Source organism: Cibotium barometz, chromosome 33, assembly GCF_041138505.1.
Source record: "Cibotium barometz isolate CiBa-2024 chromosome 33, ASM4113850v1, whole genome shotgun sequence".
NCBI lineage: Eukaryota > Viridiplantae > Streptophyta > Polypodiopsida > Cyatheales > Cibotiaceae > Cibotium > Cibotium barometz.
Window position 1 is genome coordinate 10985484 of NC_141078.1, and position 21643 is coordinate 11007126.

Genomic DNA, 21643 nt, shown 5'->3' on the forward strand with positions numbered 1-21643 from the left:
ACAGTCTCTTCAGGCTCCTCCAGCCCACTACATGCAGTCACCCGCTCACTCATGGACTCCACAAAGTAGCTGTCAAGCTCCTTACCATCAAACAAACCACCTATTCTCTCAGGCACACACTCAAAATCCAACTCCACACTTGGATTGGCATCATCTGCAACATCCATATTCAGCACATCCTTAGATGCACTCCATTCCTCATCAAAATGGACCTCATCCGTCCCCACTTCACACAAAGCTTCATCTAAACAACAGCACTCTTGCTTCTCTTCGCAGCCAAGATCGATTTGCCAAATCCCTGTTTCGAACACTTCATCTTTAAACAACTCTTCATCATGCCCTTCTTCCGATTGCACCTGTTCCTTACAAGCATCACTTTTCACCACCACTCTGTTATCTTCATCATAAACATCCGTGGAAAAAGAGTTTGAATCCCCATCGTCCCTAGACGAATCATCAGCTTCTGAATCTGTGGAAGCATGCAAATCCTGTTTTGGAAATGTCAGAAGATATGCCACCATACTCTTCACATTCACAAAATTCATACAGGCCATCTGGATGCCCAATTGCATAGGCAACGTGCCAAGAAACAGAAACTTCACTTCTTTCCTGGTCAAAACCACACCGTAATCCGCTTCAAGCACCCCAAGCAAACTCTTAAATCTCCAATAATGCGCTTGGACTTCATCCATCGACTCTAGCTGTAGCTTCCTCACCTTCTGGTTCATTCGAAGAAGAACTCTACTGATTTTCACCATCGTAAACTGAAGGTTTCCACGAGTGTAGCTTCAGCTACTAATGTCTTCATTCTCAGTGCAAGAAAATCTTCACATCACCCTCCTTCAATCTCTTAACAGTGGCATACACCCTCCGAATAAGAACTTGGTCAATCCTCAGTGGGGGCACCAGAAAGCATGTGAGGTGAAAACAAGAAAAAAAGATCATGCCTCTATAGCCCTTCACCTCCCAAACTTTGGAAATACTAACACAACGGGGGCACCACCAGCCACTGGCTGGAACACTTCTCACAGTTCACCACCCACCCACACCAGAAAGATAGCCAAAACAGGACCTATATTTCAGTACAGATCCTCATCTCTACATAGTTGGATATCCAAGATATGCTCAGAACCGTCCTCTTCTAATACCCACTCACAGTCTGCCCACTCCCCTTCTTCTATATGAATCACCACTGACCAATAACCTGCATCACTATCGGAAAATACAACTTCAAACATAGTGGGATCTTCAAAGTACAATTCATGGATATCTGGACCTAATTCCAGCACTAGATACATGACAGTAATGGACTATTCTCCAACTTCCTGACTAGAACAAACTGCACTCAAACAAAAATATATATGTATATAACACTATAAGCACTAGATCATTTCCCTAAGGTTAAACCACCCTTGCCCATACTCTTTCTCAATGTAGTCCAGCCCTTCTCCTTTGTCGGTCGCCGGTCAACAGCAATTGTACCATCCGTGTCTCTCGCCAACTTCATTTCCTTGTAAGCATCCCAAGGCGGTAACCATGACCCTCAACCCATCTCACTGCTCCGCAACAGCCACTCTTGCCAAAGAAGTCTTTTCTCTTTCCTTTACTGCACGCTCACAAGAGAGGCAGCCTCTTCCACATGGCGGCAACCATACTAGCCCGACTCGCCAGCCAGTCGCACCAACGTCGAAGCCCTCAGCAGCGCCCTTCACTCTTGGGTTGGCTCTGCCTACTTACCCAAGAGGCATCCTACCCTTCACACAAGGCGGGAGCTCCACCTGCGTTCTGTGTTTGCACGATCACCCGGCAGCTTCCCTGGTCGTCTACGAGGCGGCAACTTCCCTCGCCTCTCTGGCTGCTACAATACCCGCCATGCCATCTCTTTATCTACGAGGCGGCCATCTTCATTCTCTTCACATCTTCGCCAACCTTCGAGAGGATGTGCTAGCCATCGTGTTGGCAGCTAAACAAAGCTCCACGTGGCATCCTTACAAGCTGGCCACATTGTATTATATATTTTTATTTTATTTCCCTCTAAAGCCTCAATAATGGCCACAATCACTGTTCATTACCTTGCTTCATCTAAACATGCGGCGCCCACGACTTCTCTTCCAGTGCAAGAACTGCCTACAAGCTTCTATCAGCTGCATCATGACTTACCAAAATACGACCAATTCCCCATGCTCCAAAGGCGGCCTCTCCTTCGAATCGATCGGTGCCCTGCATTTGGCAACCACCCGCACACCATACTGTTGCAATAAAAAACTTCCAAATCTCCAGCATCTGCTCCGAAAAAAAACGTGCGTGTACCAGCTCACTGCAAAACCATTCAGTCTGTACATTTGCCAGGGCATTCAGGGCAAAGCTTATTCACACACCATGCATTCCATATGTACACAAGCCCAAAACAACTTTCAGATTTTTGCCTGACACCGGACCCAGTCGCGTCTCTAGTGGGACCCAGGGGAGTGGACTTGGCGTGATCCTGCTAATCAGGAGGAGACTCTGGATACCCCGTTCTTCGCATACACTGTGCGGCCGCAGGATTCAAATGCTCAAGGTTGAGGACCTCCCAGTAGCAGCAGTACACTGGCAGTCACAAGGCCTCTTACAACAGTTTCTCTCAGATTTTTGGAAGACTCTGGGATAATTTTCAGCCTCGAAAGATCACCCTCTTTCTTTGGCTGCTGGCACATAGGAGCTTGGCGGTTGGCAAGTGGTTGGCCATTGGCGGTCGACCAACAGCTTATCCGAGGTGTGGCCACCCTCAGGAGTCTCAATGACATTGTCTTGGGATTGCCCGAAGGCTCAGCAGGTTTGGCAGCGGATTCTCCACATTTTCACGACGGACAGGACCTTGACCCATATCATTCCATGGGGCACTGCTGCTTGGGCCACAGAGGCTAAGGTTGTCAGCGCTTATGAGGAGGAAGGTGGGGAGCCAGCCCTTTAGGTCTCTCACCTTCGCATTTCGGCAGTACCAGTCCCTGCCTAATCTACCGATCAGTGGACTCCGGGCTTGTGCCACAGATGGGAGATTTGTAGTAGCATTGCAGCCCGTCACATATGGAGAGATCGATGCAACAAAGCCATCGAGGGTACCCACACTCCGCATGTAGAGTCCATCAGGAGCATTTGGCTTGACATCATTCATACCCTCCGCAGATAGTGGGGGAAGCTGTAGGGTGGCTCTGATCGCATGTGGAAGCATCGGAAAATTTTCTTGAGACTTTGGCCGCCTCGCCCTTTTCTCACAAATAGAGGTGGTGATCCCACTTGGCATTATAGACCACCTGTGTATTCCCCTTCCGCACCCCCCCCCAATGAGATAGCCTTCTCCTCATAGAGTGGCCAACCGGAGGAGAAGTGTATCTTTCTCCACCTTTTGATTCTTTCATCCCCACCCCGTACATGGAGGCGACTCTGTATCTAGCCCTTCGTGATTGTATGTAGCCCTTAGAGGGTGGTTTTTTGTTAACTAATAGAAGGATCTTTTTCCCAAAAAAAAAAACATAGGCCATAAGAATGGCTTGAACAATCCAGAGTCGAACAGGCAGAGGCCATGTGGATACACACACACACACACACACAAACACGTGTGTGTGTGTGTGTGTGTGTGTGTGTGTGTGTGTGTGTGTGTACATACTGTAGGTGAAAAAGGCCGCCGATGACCTGCTCGCATGCTCCCTCGACGATCCGCTCGCCCCTTGTGGGTGAGCACGTGTGGTGAGGCGCGTGTTCCTGGACTGTGTCGGGCCTCCTTCCTGGACTGTGTCGGCCTTGCAGCTCTCTTCGCTCCCTTCTCTTGTTCCCAGATGCACTGTTTTCTCATCGTCAATCTGCTCTTCTTCCTCTCTTCTGCGACCTGTGTGCGTGTATAGGAGTGTGTGTGTGTGTGTGTGTGTGCGTGTGCGTGTGTGTGTGTGTGCGCGCGCGCGCGCGCGCCTCGCTACAGGTCACTGTTTTCCCTTTTGTGTAAGATAGTATTCCAATAGAGCTGTCCCCTTTTTTCTGATCTGTGTCTTTCTGCTGAATCGAATAGTCTCGATGGTAGAAACAAGCAAGTATTATGTCAACAGAGCACTTTCTCCTGAACCTAAAAGACAATCAAGGGAAACTCTGCCCCCCATAGCTCCTTCATCTGAAGATGCTTCCTATGTGTTTGATATATTGAATGAGGATTTTCAACAAAGTAGAAGAGAATGGATACTACCTGCTCCGGAACTCACCTACAAGATGAAGTTGCCTTCTCTTGTGCATCCTCTGAAGAAGCTCTCTCAAACTGCAGTCATCATCTTTTTTCCAGGTAAAATACCCTCGGCTAATGATGTGGGACAATGGGTGAATTCTCTCCTAGGTGGATGCTATGTAGAAGGAGTCTATTTTGCCTCCAGAGGATTTTATGAAGTTCATCTCTTGGATGCATTGACAAAACAAAAGATGCTGGAAATGTCCCCTTTATTTTTTGGTCGTCAAATGGTGCACATCATGCCTTGGTCTCCTAATAAGGATTATCAGAATCTCATCAAACATCACTGCCCTGTATGGGTTGAAGTCGTCGATTTCCCAGATTACATGAGAACAGAGCTTCCAGGCTTAGCGATGACATTGGGACAAGTGATCTGTCCCCCTCGTCCCACAGGTAACAAAAATCGTTTTTGCATCTTATGGGATACTGATAGACCAACCCCCTCTTCTATTGCAGTTGAGATTGAGGGTGTTAATTTGGGAAAGAAATATTTCACTTTGAAATGGGGCATTTTTGCTGGAGCTTGTTTCTCTTGTCACAAGTTCGGGCATCTAGCTTCTGAGTGTCCCTCAATCCTTCATCCGCCTCCTCCAGCTGCCATTCCTCCGCCATCTAATAAAGGAGGTCAAAAGAATTATGTGGAAAAGACTGAAGCTAAAGGAGCAAAGCCTTCAGTTCATCCAGGGAACCAAGCCAATTCAGTTCAAAACAAGGATAAAGGAAAAAGCAAGCTAGTGGAAAATAATTCATCTTCTCACGAGGGTTGGCAGAATGCAAAGAAGACGGTGCCTCTCAAACAAAGACCTCTCCAATCTCGTAATTGGGATGCTTCTGCTCCATCTCCTGGTCAACCTTCTACCTCTTCGGACAGCCCCATCTCAAAGGCATGGGTCAATGCAGTTAAGAAGGGTATTCCACTTTGTGAAGAAGATGACTTAGTCAGGGAATTGGATTCTAAGGGTCAACAAGACCCTGTGGCAATGGCAGAGGCCTGATGCCTCCCTTTCTCTTTGAGGACTGCTCATCTCTTGTACATATTTTCATGCGTACTTCTCTTAAATGTTTTCTTATAATATACAGGGCCTCTGCAATCAGCATAAACGGAGGCTCCTATGGCATTATATAAATAATACTCATCCAGATGTTGTGTGTCTGCAAGAGCATAATCAGCATTCTTTTGCTGGCCAGCATGGGTTCTTTTCAGGATATGATATATTTTATGCAGGATCTGGACAATTCTCTGGGCTGTGCATTTTAGCTAGACATGATCTGCAGCCCTGTGTAGCATATAATGATCTTTGTGGCCGATGGATGATTATCCAATGCATGATCAATGGAGAGATTTTTGAAATAGGCTCATTGTATGCCTCTCAAATTTCAGCTTCCAGAGCTCAAATGTGGGACTCCATAAACCAATATCCTTGGTCTTCAAATGCTCTACTTTGTGGTGATTTTAATAATTCTCCTCACTGGAAGGACAATACCACACATAAATCCCATATGCTTCCCTCTGAAATCCAGCAATGGGAACATATGACTTCATCACTTCATACTGCAGATTTATGGACAGCAACTCACCCTTCGGTTTTGGGATTCACATATCATCATAATGCTTTTACAGAATATTGGGCTAGGCTTGATAGATGGTATCTTATTCATGCTCAGCAATATGATGATTATACATGTCAAATGTGGACTGATTATTCTCAACAACTATCTGATCACACTCCACTTTGGCTCAACCTTTCTTTTGGTATGCCTCTGGATGATATTCAGCTCTCTTTAGTCAGACATTTGCAGGTTAATCAATTATATCTTTCTCATGAAAAATTCCAGCAAATGATCAGATTGGCTTGTAAGCCATTGTTATCCCATGCTCAGGAGGATCTGGATTTTGCTTGGAACTCTTTTGTACATCGTATTCATAATGTCATTAAGGAATATGGAAGATGGTACATGGCAGAAACCAGACAGCATATCCAGTGGGCAAAATCATACAAGCAGTCCTTGGTACAGTTTAGCCATCAAAGGTCTCTTTCTGCTTATGAACAGAATTCATTGTCTTGTGCTTCTTCCATAATTGATGCTAATGATAAACGCAAGCTTTCCAAATGGCAGACAAGGGCTAGAGTTAAACCTATGCTAGATAAGGGTTGCTCCTCGAAATCTTTCTTTCGAAACTTACACACGTACAGACAAAGTCAATCTATCATGAGAGTCGGGAAACCTGATGGTCTTTGGACCCAGACTTTATCGCAGCTAGAAAAACAATGTCTGGATCATTTTCAGCTTCTTTTTTCTCTACCATCTTCTTCTACACCTCATGCTACATTGGCTCGGAGCATATTTATTGAGCTTGTTTCTCCTATTGTTTCTTTGCAAAAAGCTTCAATGCTGGAAATGTCCTTTTCAGATACTGAATTGGATGAAGCCCTCAAGCATTTGGGTAAACATAAATCCCCAGGCTGGGATGGTTTGACGGTTGAATTTTTTGTAGCCTTCTGGGCTGAATTGAAGGGTCCAATCTTGAAGCTCATTAATGTAGCCTGGCAACATCAACATCTTCCCTCAGCTTGGAAGCATGGTCTGGTTAAGCTTCTGCCCAAAAAACCTCTGTGTGAGACAATGGATGACTGGAGGCCTATCACTTTGATGCCTATTATATATAAACTTATTGCTAAAATGTTGGTACATCGGATAAAGGATATCCTTCATGATGGACTTCATCCCAGGCAATATGGTTTTGTTCCAAGAAGGCATATACATGATAATATCTCCAATACTCTCATTGCAATGGAATATGCAAAATACTCTGCTCAAGATGTCTTGGTCATGCAGGTGGATGTGGCAAAGGCATTTGATACGGTACAGTGGGATTATGTTTCTCAAATCATGTCTAAACTTGGTTTTGGGCCAAAGCTAGTTAATGTCATATATTGGCTTTACTCAGATTCCTCTGCTCAATGCTTTATAGGGAAACATTTGTCTGAGTCTTGGACTCTAGAACGATCAGTTCGACAGGGATGCCCTCTCAGTGCTTTGTTCTATGCTATTGCTTCACATCCTTTGCTTCTTTATATGGATCATCTGGTTGATACTAGACAGTTAGAGGGGCTTCAGATTTCTGGTTCACGGCCTTTCATTGCACAGGCTTATGCAGATGATTCATTCTTCATGCCAAAGAACAGTCCTTTGGAGCTTCGTCTATTGATGGATACTCTTTCAGATTTTGGGTTGGCAGCTGGTCTAAAAATTAATTTTCAGAAATCAAAACTCTTACCTCTCAAGCATTGTGACTGGCATGCTATCCTGTGGCCCGGCCAGATTATTTATCCGGAAAGCATAGTAAGACATTTGGACTATCCCATTGGCTGGAAAATCAGAAATAAGCAACAAATATCTTGGGTGCTAAACAAAATTCAGGACAAATTAGAATATTGGAAGATCTCCACTTGGCCATTGCACGTACGACTTCGAATTGTTCAGTCCATTGTTCTGGCTTATGTCCAGTTCTACCTTCCTCTCTTACATTGGTCATCTCGAGATCTTTCTTCTTTTATGTCTCAAGCCATGGAGATTTTTTGGAAAACTAAGCTTCATAAAAAAGCTTTAAGGTTGCTCAAAATGGACCTGCTTTGCTCGCCAAGAATGCATGGTGGTTTGAATATTATAAACATCAAATTTCATGTGCTGGCAAGAAAGATCACTATGCTCAAAACCTTTTTTAAACAAGAGCAGCCTTGGTCTATCATGTTGGCAATTTCGTGTGGTCAGATGCACACAAATGCTTATGGTCGTTGGTTAGTTGATCCATCGGAAGTAGTACTTGGCAAATTTCAAGGTAAAATCCCTGGTTGTCCATTTTCTACTTCCTTGATTCAGGATTGGAAGAAAGTGCTCTCTCGCATCAAATGGTCTCCCCATCCTGCTTCTATAGCTTCCTCGCTTCGAATGGAAAGCATACATTGGAGTGCTGTTTTTTACCCTCCCCTTGCTGTACAACAACCAATCAGAGCTTACAATCTTATGAAGTTGGGCATCCGGTTCATTGACGACGTGGTAGATACTCGAGGGCAAATTCTTTCTTTTCCGGCAGCATGCCAACAATACAATCTTGGGATGCATCATAGATCTATATGGAAAGCTATTGCAGATCTCTTACACCCTTTCATTCCGATTCCAACATTGGATGTAAGAGACAGGCTTCAAGATTGGCATCTTCAGTCTTCAAGTTCAAGATTATCCTCTCAACCTTTGCATCTATTGACTTCTATACAGGCTTATCGATTGATATTACCTCCTCCATGGATTGCTCAGCATGCTAATTCTCTTTGGCATCTAGATAAGTCTTTAGCTTGGTGGAAAGGAAAACCGACATTGATATGGAAGTTGAAAATGCCATTGAAGCAGAGACTCTTTCTCTGGAGATGCATTGTCGGTATTTTTCCAGTGGGAGTGAAATTAGCTCAAAGAAGGATTGCCTCTCCTCTTTGTCCAAGATGTCATCATACTACTGAGAGTATTCCGCATTTATTGTGGTCTTGTTCCTATTCCAGAGACCTTCTGGACAAGATCTCCTATTTTTTATCTCTCAGATTTCCTGCACACAGGTTCTACACGTTTTTCTGGATGTTTGGCACGTTATCAGCTTCTTTGTCACAGTATTCTCTTTTCTTCCATTGGATCAGATACTGGGGCCTTATGGACCCTCTGGCTACAGCGAAATCATGCATATCTGAATTCACCCCTTCAGCACCCTTATGAGTTCTTCCGAGCCTCGTTGCGACAATCCTTATATGATGCCGTACATGAGGAAGATTTGGATGTTTCTTGTGTTCAGCTTTTCTTTTACTGTTTCTGATGGATAGGGCATAGGCTCTTTTCTTGAGCACTGCCCTGATCTTTCATAGAACCTTTTTACTGCTGTTTTTAAGTTCTAGGGTTCAGACATCCTCTTGATGTCAAACCCTTTTGTACATTTATGATATAATGCAATTTCAACTGGTTTTACAAAAAAAAAAAAAAAGTGTGTGTGTACATACGTATATATAATTTCACTCTCCGTCTTCTTCAACATCAACAAAGCAGCATAACAAGGTACCTTTAGATCATAGTCACAAGGGACGGCGGGGGACGGTAATGGGGGAGGGGACGGGGGACGGCCGTATGTAGGGAACGGGGACGGGGGTAGGAACGGCACTTAAAAATTACTTTGACGGTGCCACCCACTCGCCTATACAGGCAAAGCTTGCATGCCCATGGCCGTACACAACCTCCACGAGGGGATGGGGTGTGATTGAGCTCATCCCACCATGTCCATCCTGTCTTCCTTCTACGGGAAGTTGGAACTTGAACTTTGAAGTGCCGCCGCCACGTGAGGAGGATGCTATGGATGATGGATGCCTCCTTGTCACTTGATAGCTTGAGAGAGAGAGAGAGAGAGAAAGTGAGGCTTGAGCCTGGAAAGTTGAGGGAGAACTTAAGTGTGAGGGCGGATGGGTGTGTGTGTGTGTGTGTGTGAAGCTTGAGAGAGTGTGTGTGTGAGGGAGAGAGTGTGTGTCTTGAAAGCTGAGAGGCTAGAGCTTGCTTGTGTGAAAGCTTGAAACTTGAGACCTTGGCCCTTGGGGCTTGCTACTTGAGGGAGAAATGAAATGAAATGAAATGTTATATTAACGTCTTCAAAAGGCCATAATGACCTATGAGACCAAAAAGTTACATCATGGTGGATCTGATACAATGGAGAGAGAGTGTGTGTGTGTGAAGCTTAAGCTTGAAGTGTGAGAGGGAGTGCGTGTGTGTGTCTTCTTATAGGGAGGGAGGCAAGAGAGAGGCCAAGGCCCAAAGCCTCGAAGGCTCAAGGCCTATGGGCCAAGGCTAAAGGCCCACGAAAAGCCCCCCCCCAAACAGCCAGAAAAAAATGGTGAAAAATTTGACCATCAGCTATCCCTCACAGCCGTCCCCAAAACGCCGTCCCTTGCGAGGGACGTCCGTCCATCCCCATCTGTCCCCGTCCCAAAGTGTTCCTGGGACGGTGTGGTCCGTCGCCTCCGTCCCCTGTGACTATGCTTTAGATACCTTCACTACGAGCATGACAATCCAGCAGTAGTCGCCCAACCAGCGGTCGCTCAGAGTCGGGCCTATGCGAAGTGGTCATATTTGAAGGCACGCATTCACTCTCACCCGGAGCGTTTCGGCGCCAAAATGGATTGCCACTACTGTTCATCCAAACCAGCTCCAAAAACATCAGGAGACGAGGGGGCACAACATTTTCCCCTAGGCATGCAGATCCACGCTTGTACATTTTGCACACTAGTCAGTGCTCTCTGTCACAGCCTCTCCCCGTGCATTTTCTACCGGTTAGGGCTGTGGTGTTGGTGTTTCTGGTTTTCGTCCCTAGAGAAGCATCCCCCCCTCTTTGCTGATGTACCCTCCCTCCGAGAGCAGCCAGCTAGAGAAGGAGCATTCTCTTCTTTTTGCTTTGTATCTTGACCCCCTCAGAGGGGTGATTGTGTTTTGACCTCTTTGAGGATTGTAGTCTCCTACATGCAGACGTTTTCCTTGACTAATAAAAAGATCCTTTTCTAGGAAAAAAATAAAAAGGAGTCACGAGGAATTTTGCTTTTTGGTTAAGTTCGTGTTCATAGGGCCCCATTGCAGAGAAGTATACATAGTTAAGTAGCGCAAACGCATGGCAACCCAGTTTGAAGACCGAATTATGGCCAACTGAGGCCACATAGTTTGTGACCTGCTTAGGAAGGCTTGGAACGTTATATTTTCCATGCTTATGTAGACTAATATTCCTGTATTGGACCATGCATAGGGTTGAGAGAGATCTTGCTTAGATACATATCCTTGGGTTGTGAGGCCCACATAGGTGCAAAGATACTTCTCAATGGGTCTGGAAACTGCAGGAACTTGGGCATTACATACTGAGGATGCAACGTTGAAGAAGGTTACAAGAAAATACTTTTCATCCACATAACATGCTCGAATACACATGCAGTTGGCATGCCTTTCATCAGATTGCTCAAGATTCTATGTATCTATTGTCAAGGTAATCAGATGTACATGCATAAAGATAGAAAATTTACACACCATTGTGCACCACAGTCCTACGCTGACTGCTTGCAATCTGGTCAAGACGCTTCAAGACACCCAATTTTCTGGACTCGAACTGTTCAAGCTCTCTTGCAACATCTCCTGGTATCAGACTAAGATAACGCACCCTTATGTGATGGCGTATCCTGACGATGGTGGACCGGTTGAACCAGCCCGTGTATTCCTACATGTAAATAAAACCTTAATGAACTGCTAATCACAAATGTTGGAAAATGGATTAACAAACAAAGTGAAGTTTTCATGAATCAGTAATACTATATTAAAATAAAACAAACCTATAAACCCTCTGTTATTAACGCATGTACTCCCCCCAATTTTGAGTAGATTTATAGAGTCAGCACCTTTATGTGCCCAATGTGAACACTCTCAAAGCTGTAGAGCCATCTTTTCATGTTCTAGAAACATGAGCATTGTTGCCAACTAGACTGTGATGCATAGGAAGCTTGCAAATGCCGAAATGTTCAGACACCGGTAGACATCCGTGGGCAAGGTAGTCTATGATCTGGAGACCTCGAACTCAAGCGTATTCACCTGTCCTAGCACTCCTACACTCAGGGATGATCCAGAGCAATTGTGACTATGGTTGAGTCCATCAACTGATTTCCTTGTAATAAGATTTTGGAGTTGTGTCCAGCTGTCAACACTCGTAGTACATTTACTGAGTACATTGATTTGTCTCATAGGTCGAGTTCAGCCTCTAGTAGATGTTAATACAGCTTTCTTTCTTTCTTTCTTTCTCTCAGAGCACCCCTAGCCACCCTCATCTCTAAACTTACCACCATCATACACACATCCACCGTAGCAGCCTTCCCACATACTGTACGCTCCACCACCAAACCCACCACAGGCACCATGCCTCAAAATTGCTGGTATGATGACGAATAAGGCACCACACATGACTGTCTCAAAGTGAGCAAGCTACTAGTCAAATCCAAGAGCAAGATGCTCAACGGATTTACCAATATCTTACTCATTGCAAGAAATGAGCACTCTGTAGATGACGCGGGGATGAATTATACCAACTCCTCTTGAGTGAGAACTGTGAGGAAGCTTGGAGGATACTCAAGGAGCACCGCCCATCCACCCTAGAAGAAAAACAAGTCATCCAAGTACAAGGGATAAAAGTACACCCAAATAAGGGGTGTTCCCGTGTTTGGGAAGAAATCTTCTAGTGAGGGAAAAGGTGCCCCGGCTCCTAGGTGTTCACACTACATCACTACCATAATGATAAATGGCTACAAATCCCCCCTTGAGTGACGATGTGAAAATGTATAGGCATATGGTTGATCAATCCCCAAAAGGCAGTAAGTCCAAAGCTTTGCGAAAAGCGTCGAACTTTTCACGAGGAAGAGCCTTCGTGAGAAAATTTGCCATTACGTCATGTGTAGGCACATAAACCAAGGGAGCGAGTCTCCAACAAAGAGTCTCTCCCTGACGTACTAATAATTGTCACTAACAATGGCAGCACCTATGTCTCTATAGGATGGATGCTAGAGGATGAGTTCCCACAGATTGTATGGATTCCATGTGCATCCCATAGCCTAGACCTACTCATTGAAGATGTCGCAAAGATTGGGTGGGTTGCTGACATCTTCAACACTTGTCGCCACATAGTGAAGTTTGTTACCAAGAGGACCAAGGTCTTGGCAATGTATCAGTGACCTTGAGCTTCTCAAGCCTTCACACGCCAGGTCTGCATATATGTTCACTATGGTTGAGAGGGTAGTGAGAGTCTACCAAGGATTGATGTGCACTGTGGTCTCTTGGAAGTGGATGAACTAGGATGATCATGAACACTCGAAGGTAGTGGCTTTTGCACGCCATGTGTAACTTACTTGAACACGATGCTAATCAATACACTTAAATACACCAAGATTTAAGTGTATTCATTAGCATTGTGTTCAACCAAGTTACATTGGTATCAGAGCATACGGTTCTCTTTCACTTCTATCGTGAAAGACGATTACCACAAACACTAGCTATCTCTACACTTAGAACACTATGGATAGCCATACAATGAATGTTAGAAATGCTAACACGAGGCGAGGACAATGAAATGCATGCTTTCAATGCTTTACAGGATGAGCAAACTCATGTGGTGCACATTAGGGAACAGGAACATGTGGAACAACAAACTCATGTGGTGCACGAAGAAGAGTCCATAGCCTTAAGGGCTGAACTTACTCGTATGCAGGCTCTTCTTTATGCACAACAAGAAGAATTGAAGCTCTACCACCGCGAGGATCCATTGGTACTTCATCGTTTGAAGGCCAAGAAAGCTGAATCTTATATGGATCATGCAATGGCAATGATTGCTCAAGAGTTGCACATGCAACCAACGGATGTAGCACGTGCATACTTGGCTCGTACCAAGGATGCCTATGCAGAAAAGGCAACCATCCTACATGCCTTGGTATCCCCACAGGTTCCGGGACAAAAACTTATATCTAAGAGGATGAATCCTTATGCTATTGGAGAGGAACTACCGGCAACCTCACGCCATACAAGAGTAGATTATGTAGCCAGTGAAGGATACAATGTTTATGGTAGTGGTCAAAATGTATGCCAAATGCCATTGCTAGCTGAAAATGTGCATGCTCAACACATGCAACATGGACTGCAATTTTCTATTGGTGTAGGTATTCCACGTATCTCCCATGCCACTCCTGCCTTCAAGTGTGCTCGTGAGGGAGAAGCTATGGGTGAAATGCACCACATGATGCCAGTCACAGGAATTGTCCCAATGGACAAACACGCGGAAAAACATGTTAAGATGCACACTAATGCATCGAAGTCTCATCTCCAATATGATCCCAAAAAAGAATAAAGAAGGCGGGAGAAAGGTTGCAACTCTGCTCTAACTCTGGTCAAGAGGTCTATAATCCAAGACGCATGTGGATGCTTTTCGTGTTCCCTCTGAAGAGCAGCAATCCTACGCCTAATGGCTCTCTCCTTGTCCACAGCCTCCTTCTTCTTGGACAAGGCAGTGCTATGATTATGATGGCTGGTCCTCTCAAGAGCTAGCGCAATATTATGACGAGGATCAGGACCATCACAAGATCTCCATATCTCTCTGATCTCAAGGGAGATGTCAGCATCTAGATAAAGAGAGTCAGGGATACGGACACGGGGAGAGGCCGAGCGAGCCCCAGGCTCCCTGAGACACAAAAGGACGGGGCAATGATCGGATTTGGTGGTGCCAGGCATAATAGCAATGGTGCCTCCTCTGTCTAAGGACCAATCATCCACATAAAACCTGTCTAGACGTGCAAAGATGCTCTCATCCCCGCTCCTACGGTTATGCCAAGAGAAAGATAAGGAATTTGGCCTTCTCTGGAAGTCGTCCTCAGTCCAGCAATCCCTACCAAAAAAGGAAAGCGTGAACCTCTCCCATGAGGTTCGCTCCAAAGGGTGTAAACCCCCTTCGCGTCCACCCTTCTTGTCAAAAGGTTGCTCAACTATATTAAAATCTCCTCCCACTATCCAATGATCAACTTGGGGAATGTGTCCCAAAAGGCCACCCTTTCACCTCTCACGTTAGGTGCATAGATATTCAAGATTCCCAATTTCTGACCCTCATGCATGATCAAGATCCACTGTGCTCTAGCAGGGATGATAACACCGTGCCCAATAACATGAGGCATAACAGATGCTGCCACTAAAATGCAAACACCCCCTCTAGTCCCTACTGCCGAGGACCAAAAGGTGTGGCCAGAAAGCATCTTACTTGTTTTGCCACACTGAGATCTATCCAATTTGTGTTCCTGCAACAAAAGTACATCCATAGACCCTCCTGTAATAACAGCAGGGTGAAGCTAGTCCTTCACAAGGCGCTTCCTACCACGGGTGGGAAGCCCTCCAAGGCCCTGAACATTCCATGAGACGATTCTCATCGAAGAGAAGAGGGTTTGACCCCTGACCTAAGAAGATGATGGGAGGCCTGAGGACGCCTCTCATAATGCTCGAGGACGGGAAAATCCACGGGGCAAAGTACACTGACATGCCCTTGTCCGAGGCCCTGCACATGCAAAGTACCTGCATATATACGAGAAACCTGGTCGCCCTGCGGGGCATCAAGGGCAATGGCATCATGCTAAAAATCCTGCAATACATGATCCCCACTGCGCTGAACATCCTGCATATCGCCCCCTCCAAGTTGAGAGAACTTTAACAAAATCATCTTGATCTGAGATATCATCTCTCTGCAAAGATGCATCAGCTGACACATCCCTCTGCCCGCCCAGAAACATCATCTATCAGTACATGATCCGAGGAGGCCTTCCCATCGATCGCACCAGGGAGGCGGGCGTGAGAGACAGCTCGCCACACCTGGCGGACTAAAGGACGGGGAGGAACCAAGGGAGGTGGGGCCTGAGAAGCACGCTTACGAGGCCTACTGCGACCTCGAGCCCGAGGGCAATCTCGAGCAAAGTGACCCTGTTGGCGACAAGCCCGGCACTGATCGGGTTTACTTGCAATCTCCATACGTAGCTTCAAAGGGCCACAAGGGCCCGGAAGCAAAACATAGTCCTAAAGAGCTCAATGTCACGGGCAAGAACCATGACCCTGGGGACAGCATCCGCCGAGGCAGTGACCATCTGGGCAGAAGATGTCGGCAAGGCGTGGAGGGGGGGCACTTGAAGAACCAGCCCAAAGGCAGACCCGATGGCCTCTAACATAGGCCAATATGCACGAGGAAGACCTGGGAATCTGAGAGTAATCGGGAAACGGTTCCGGTCTTCCTCAACAGGGTCAAAATAGCTGGAGTAGGGAAGAAAGAATATCTTCCTCGGGCCCAATGGCAAAGGGCTGCCCTTCAAAACCTCTGAGGCTGCGTCCTCAGAATCAAAATCCACTTGGAAGAAACCTCTTCCAAGCAACCTGACATCTCGAAAGTGTGGAGCGAGGTCAGAGGGCAGAGCCGCCAGGACCCAATCCCGAGCCTGGAGACAGAACACGTGAGATCCAAAGATTCTGGCAATGAGGGTCGTTTTGGAGTCTTTCTCTATTTCGGCGTAGAGGACCGCGAGATCGGCTTCGGAAAAAACAATGGTTCGCCCGGCCGAGGGAGAATGATTAGCCATGATGCTAATCGAAGAAAAAGGCCAACTTGAACCCGGATGAGGAGCAATCCGAACCAAGGGGAAGAGGCAGGCAAGGAAGCGGAGACGGTAGTGGTGTGCTTCACTAGGCCAAGGCTTTGTCACAACCTTTCACCTGTCAATGTCTTCTCTTGCAAATTTACTTCCTTTTGCTAACAAATTACAATGCATAAACTTTCCACAATCCTCAAATCTCCTCCCTAGGTATGCTTTATCGACTGCAAAAGATAACCTTGGCAGATAGCTTCATCACCCAAGGTACAGAATAAAAGCAAGAGTTAATCCCACTTTGCCTCAAGTAAAAAGGACCTAGGAGAGAGTGGTCACCACTTGATTAGAAAAAAAAATCAGATTAGAGAGACTGAAAGCATCCCTTGGTAACAGGAAACGACCATTCTCCTAGCCAAAAATGCAGATTTGCTCTCTCGATAACATATCCCCCATAACGTTCACCAAATTTCCTGGAATTTCTCCAATATTTATCCCAACTTTTCCCATTGTCCCCCCCCCCCCCCCCCCCCCCCCCCGCGCGCACAGCCCGGCCCAAAAAAATAAGTGCTTTTGCTGGTACCATATGATGTAAGTCATGTCCTAGCCAGTTTCCGTCCCTAGTTTCAGGCTTTTTCCGTGGCACAGAGATCAACCAATTCAGTTTTTGTTCCATGGTAGCACTACTACTCCAAGTGTTTAATTTGTATCTTCTTCCAAATGCAAGATTTTTAGTTCAAACTCATTATCTATGCTGCAAATTTTAAAAAAAACACTAATGTGCAAATCAAGTGCACTCACACTACATGAAGGCTGCTCTGGCGGTCGTCTGATCTGACTCTGGATGTACTCATCGTTGAGATCATTCAGTTGCAAATAAGAAAACTTTTTTACTGGTGCCTCCTTAAAGGAGCAAATATCATTCCAGGTAATGCACGCCCTGACAACATACAAGAAAACCACCCAAAAAAAAGGGAGAAAAATCTTACTTTGGAACACAATTAGTGAAGAATCTTCAAAAGAATTTATGATAACAAAAGACACTTCCATTCTCAAGCCAAATCCAAGCCTCCTACCTGACTGCCAAGCAAATCCAATTTTTTACGTGAAAGGGAACCAAAACCATCATAAAAAAGGCAATGGAATCTCCCGATCATCTCATAGTAGGTTGGGCATCTACACAAGAAGTTCTCCTCCGTCACAAACTCCTTAGTCATGCATAATCTGCATATCCGTGCCTCTCATGGAAGGCCCTCAGCTCTCCCAATCTCGATCCTAAGGCAGTGTGAGGAAATCCTCAGCTAGACAATGGCGATCCTCATAGCATGCTAAAGGTCTAGAGATACATCCTAGAGTCTCAATGAACCCATCCTCTAAAACCCTTAAAAAGTCTCAATGAAGCCATCCTCTAATACCCTTTGGAAATGCTCTATACAGAACTAGAGTTTCGTGGGAAGCTCTTGTGGGGTTGGGTCACCCATGTCCAGCTTATGTGAAGCCACCACGTCATGTCCAAGCAAATGATGCTGTTGATCTTTTGTCAGGAGAGATCCAAGAACGAGGAGTTCACAATGTACTCAAAAGGGGGGATGTGGTTCATCTGAAGGCCATGCATGCCAAACCAACTGACAACCTGTGAGTACCAAGACCTACTCTGCCAAGCTGTCTGACCAGAGAAGGACAATTCCTTCATGGTTTAGACACGCAAATCCAATGGGATGTGCGTATGTTTGTACCAGTGACCTTTGAACGGTCACTGCCGCTCACGCAAAGTGCCAAGATGAAGTACAATGGTGGAAAGCCCAAGACTTCTCAGCCCAAGGCTGTAAGGGCTAGAACCAAGCGGGGCATTTCCCAAGACAGAGCACGGGAGCCTCTGGCTCCAAGAACTCGACTAACGCACCAAAACTTACTCCAAACCAAAAAGCACAAGCAGGTAAGACCGGTGGTAAGCTTAGCCATGACGAACAGAACCAATACAAAAAGAAGGGCAATGCTTTTATTGTCATACAATAGGGCATACTTCCTGCCCTAAGAAACTCCCTGTCCAGACCACACCATCAGCGGTGAGCCAACCTCCCACACAAACCATCCAAGATGCCACTAGTTCTTCAAATCCCATGGTTGGAGCCATCGTCACTCGGGAGCTCAAAGAAAAGCAAAAGGGCACCCATGACCCGGGGTATGAGCGCAATGAGTTGCTCAAGACCTTTGGCTCCGTGGGTGGCCAGAGAGGAGTCATCTTGTTTGACAGCAGCAGCATGGCGAATGTCATCAAGGAACAAGCCACTCGGCGGGCCCATTTCCCACTAATTTCGGTAGATAAACAGGTTGAGGGATTTAGCAAAGAAATGACCACAAGTATCAAGTTTGAGTCTCGTAGTGCTAAGTTAGTCATCCACGCACAGCATTTGTACGAGATTTCATGGTTGCCCCTCTTGTAGGACGGGCAAACATAATCTTAGGTGGTAGTTTCACAAATTGGTATCAGAGCATCAGGTTTTTGACGGTAGAAAGGCCACGTTTTTTTCTCTCATAAGGGCGTGGAGATCTATCGCAAAGAACCCCATCATCGTCAGCATTTTCACTCAGGTTTGCGGTTTTCTTCATCAAGGCTGTGTTTTGCAAATTCTACACCAGATAGCTCTTGTGTGTGCAAGGCGCACCAACTAGAGGGTGGATAGAGCAAGCAAGCAAGGCAGCCTATTGGTACTTCAAACACAGCTAATAGATAGGAGTGGAAGAAGGCGCATCAGGGGGTCCAGTGGTGGGCACTCAAAGGCCAGATCTCGAAGAGCACAAGGGCGGCCAAATTCAGGAAAAAATGCAGTCTATGCAGGCTGCAGGACAGCACATAGCGGGCTGCCAGATTCAGCAAAAGCGCAGCCTATGCAGGCTACAGGACAGCACACAGTGGGTGGCCGGCCATATACAGCAGCAAAATGCAGCATAAGGGCCCCTCCAAGGGGGTACTTCATAGACATAGGGGGCAGATAGGGCAGCGCTTTTATACATCCGGGTATATGCAGCCTTCCTGCCCGAGCCAGTTGGCTACACCCACCGTTCCTCCATCATGCAAGGATGAAACCTTCGCCTAGTCCTTGACTAGAAGGGTGTGTTGGTTTTCTTCAAGTACATCTGTGGCAGGTACAAAACATGGCCTTTCGGCAGGATGTCAGAGAGCTATTTGGTTTCTTGCATGGCACCATTTCCATATATGATCGAAAGGAGTGAGGAGAGTATCCAGCAGCGGGAGAGCCAGTTGGCAGGTTGCCGACAAGAGATCCAAGCAAGAAAGGCAACACATATAGTGGTAAGTCCATCCATAGATGAAGCTCAACATGAGGGAGTGTCCGAGGATGCCGGAAAGCTTTCCAGAGAGGAAGTGGTATTGATGACAGAGTCCCCAAGAAAGGAGTAGATTCTGGAGGATGAGCCCAAGGAGCAGACACTACCAGCCTTGGAGGTGATCCAGATAGACGGAGAACAATCCGTCCATTCCAGTATCCAAGGACAAATCACTGCCCCATATACTATGAGATCCGCCGGAAGTTTCATTGTCTGTTCCACGAGGAATTTGACCCACTTCCCACGATCATTGACTTCCCGGACCAGTATTGCCTAGGGCTCTTCCTGCTCGAGCTTCGCAGACACAAGGACACTTCCTAAGAGAGCTTCAGCTCCAACCACCCCAACCCCTCCCTCGCTACCCAACCATCACCAACTTCTTCCAGACCCAGGAGGAGGAGGACACCATACAATGGATCCCATGGACCCACGTCGGGTTGCTGCAGACCCACCACACCTGAGAGGAGTTTCATCGGACCGAGCCTCCACACTCCAGCGTGCCCGATGCCTTGGCCCTCTGGACACCGGCCACGATCCCCTTGTCAGTCAAGGACATGGTCCATTGCCATCGAGTTGCCTTTCCATGTGACGTAGCAGAGGGAGACCTCTCGGCCATACTCATTAGCCCCATACTTGACATTATGGAGAGTGGTATACCATCTATTGGGGGCTGATGCTCCTCTCATGTTTCATGTTTCATGTTTCATGCTCCTCGTATTCCCTGATGAGAGTTCTACGGACAGTTTTGTATCACTCCAGTGATAGTTTTGATTTGTTTTATTTTATTTTCCGTTCCATGATGAGATATGCCATAGACATTTTTGTACAGCTTTGCTTTCAGTGGCCCATTTGGTCTTTGGTAGACACTTAATCTCTCTCTGTCTCTCTCTCTCTCTCTCAATATATTTTTTTCTGCTTTTGTGAGTTTTTTGGAACTTTGATTTTTCCACTGTTCTAAGCAAATATTAGAGACTGTTAGACCTACCTTTAACGAAGATATGCCAAAAATTAGCTTATAGAATAAACTTACGCTGCTTCCCCTTTTTCAATTAGATAGGCTTGAGCAGCCTTCCTGACAGGTTTTGGGACACGAAAGTCTACCATCTGATACCTGTCAAGACAAATGCAAGCTTTTGATTTGAAATCGACAAAAGAATGTGAGAAAACCTAAACAATAATAAAACCTCTTGAGCAATTACGTAAAAGCAAATTACCACCTTCGCGCTTAAGTCATACACAACCAACCCTTCATCCACATCTTACCATACCAGCAAAGTTTGCAGCCCAGCCCCCTTGACATGGACACATTTATTTCAGCTGATCATAAGGTGATATATTTATTTGGAAATGGTCTTCTCAGGTCCAAAATTCTCTCCATGAGTATAACAACAGCTGGTGAGAAGCTACGCAAGTTAAGAGAGTGTCAGGAGGTTAAAAATAAGAATGCTCCCCTTTTACTCATCATTTGTTCTACAAGCAGCCATGTACAGAGCACTACTCATACACAACTGACCCTCCATCTGTACATTGTTGTCTCTCTAGTGCCCCTAGGGCTGCATGTCCACGTGCCAATCTAGCCTCTGCTGCCTGCCTCATAGAGAACTGTGGTCCATTGAATGTGACTTCTAGGTACACATATGATCTGGTCTACTCCATTGATTAACCTCTAAAAGTGAACTGATGGTTGGATCTAGTCACCCAGGCCTGTGCGGCATTGAAGACAATAATCTTGGTCTTCCCAAGGTTCACTATGAGCTCCCTATCTGCACAAAACGACTGCAAAGCATCCAAATGCTGTTGCAAACCCTCAGAGGAGTCTGCAATAAGTACAATGTCA

The 21643-nt window shown here is 46.0% G+C and overlaps 1 protein-coding gene across 6 annotated transcripts in view; it reads right to left on the reverse strand.

Moving 5' to 3' along the window:
* The window catches only part of LOC147619292 (uncharacterized), a 93273-nt gene that overhangs the window by 41012 nt on the left and 30618 nt on the right, over nt 1-21643 (reverse strand). For all 6 annotated transcript variants that reach the window (XM_086772944.1, XM_086772943.1, XM_086772945.1 and 3 more), the window contains 3 exons: nt 20837-20917; nt 17260-17398; nt 11345-11531 (listed from right to left, as the gene is read on the reverse strand). In XM_086772944.1, the coding sequence (XP_086629070.1) occupies nt 11345-11531; nt 17260-17398; nt 20837-20917 (407 nt within the window). The remainder of the gene's footprint in view (nt 1-11344; nt 11532-17259; nt 17399-20836; nt 20918-21643) is intronic.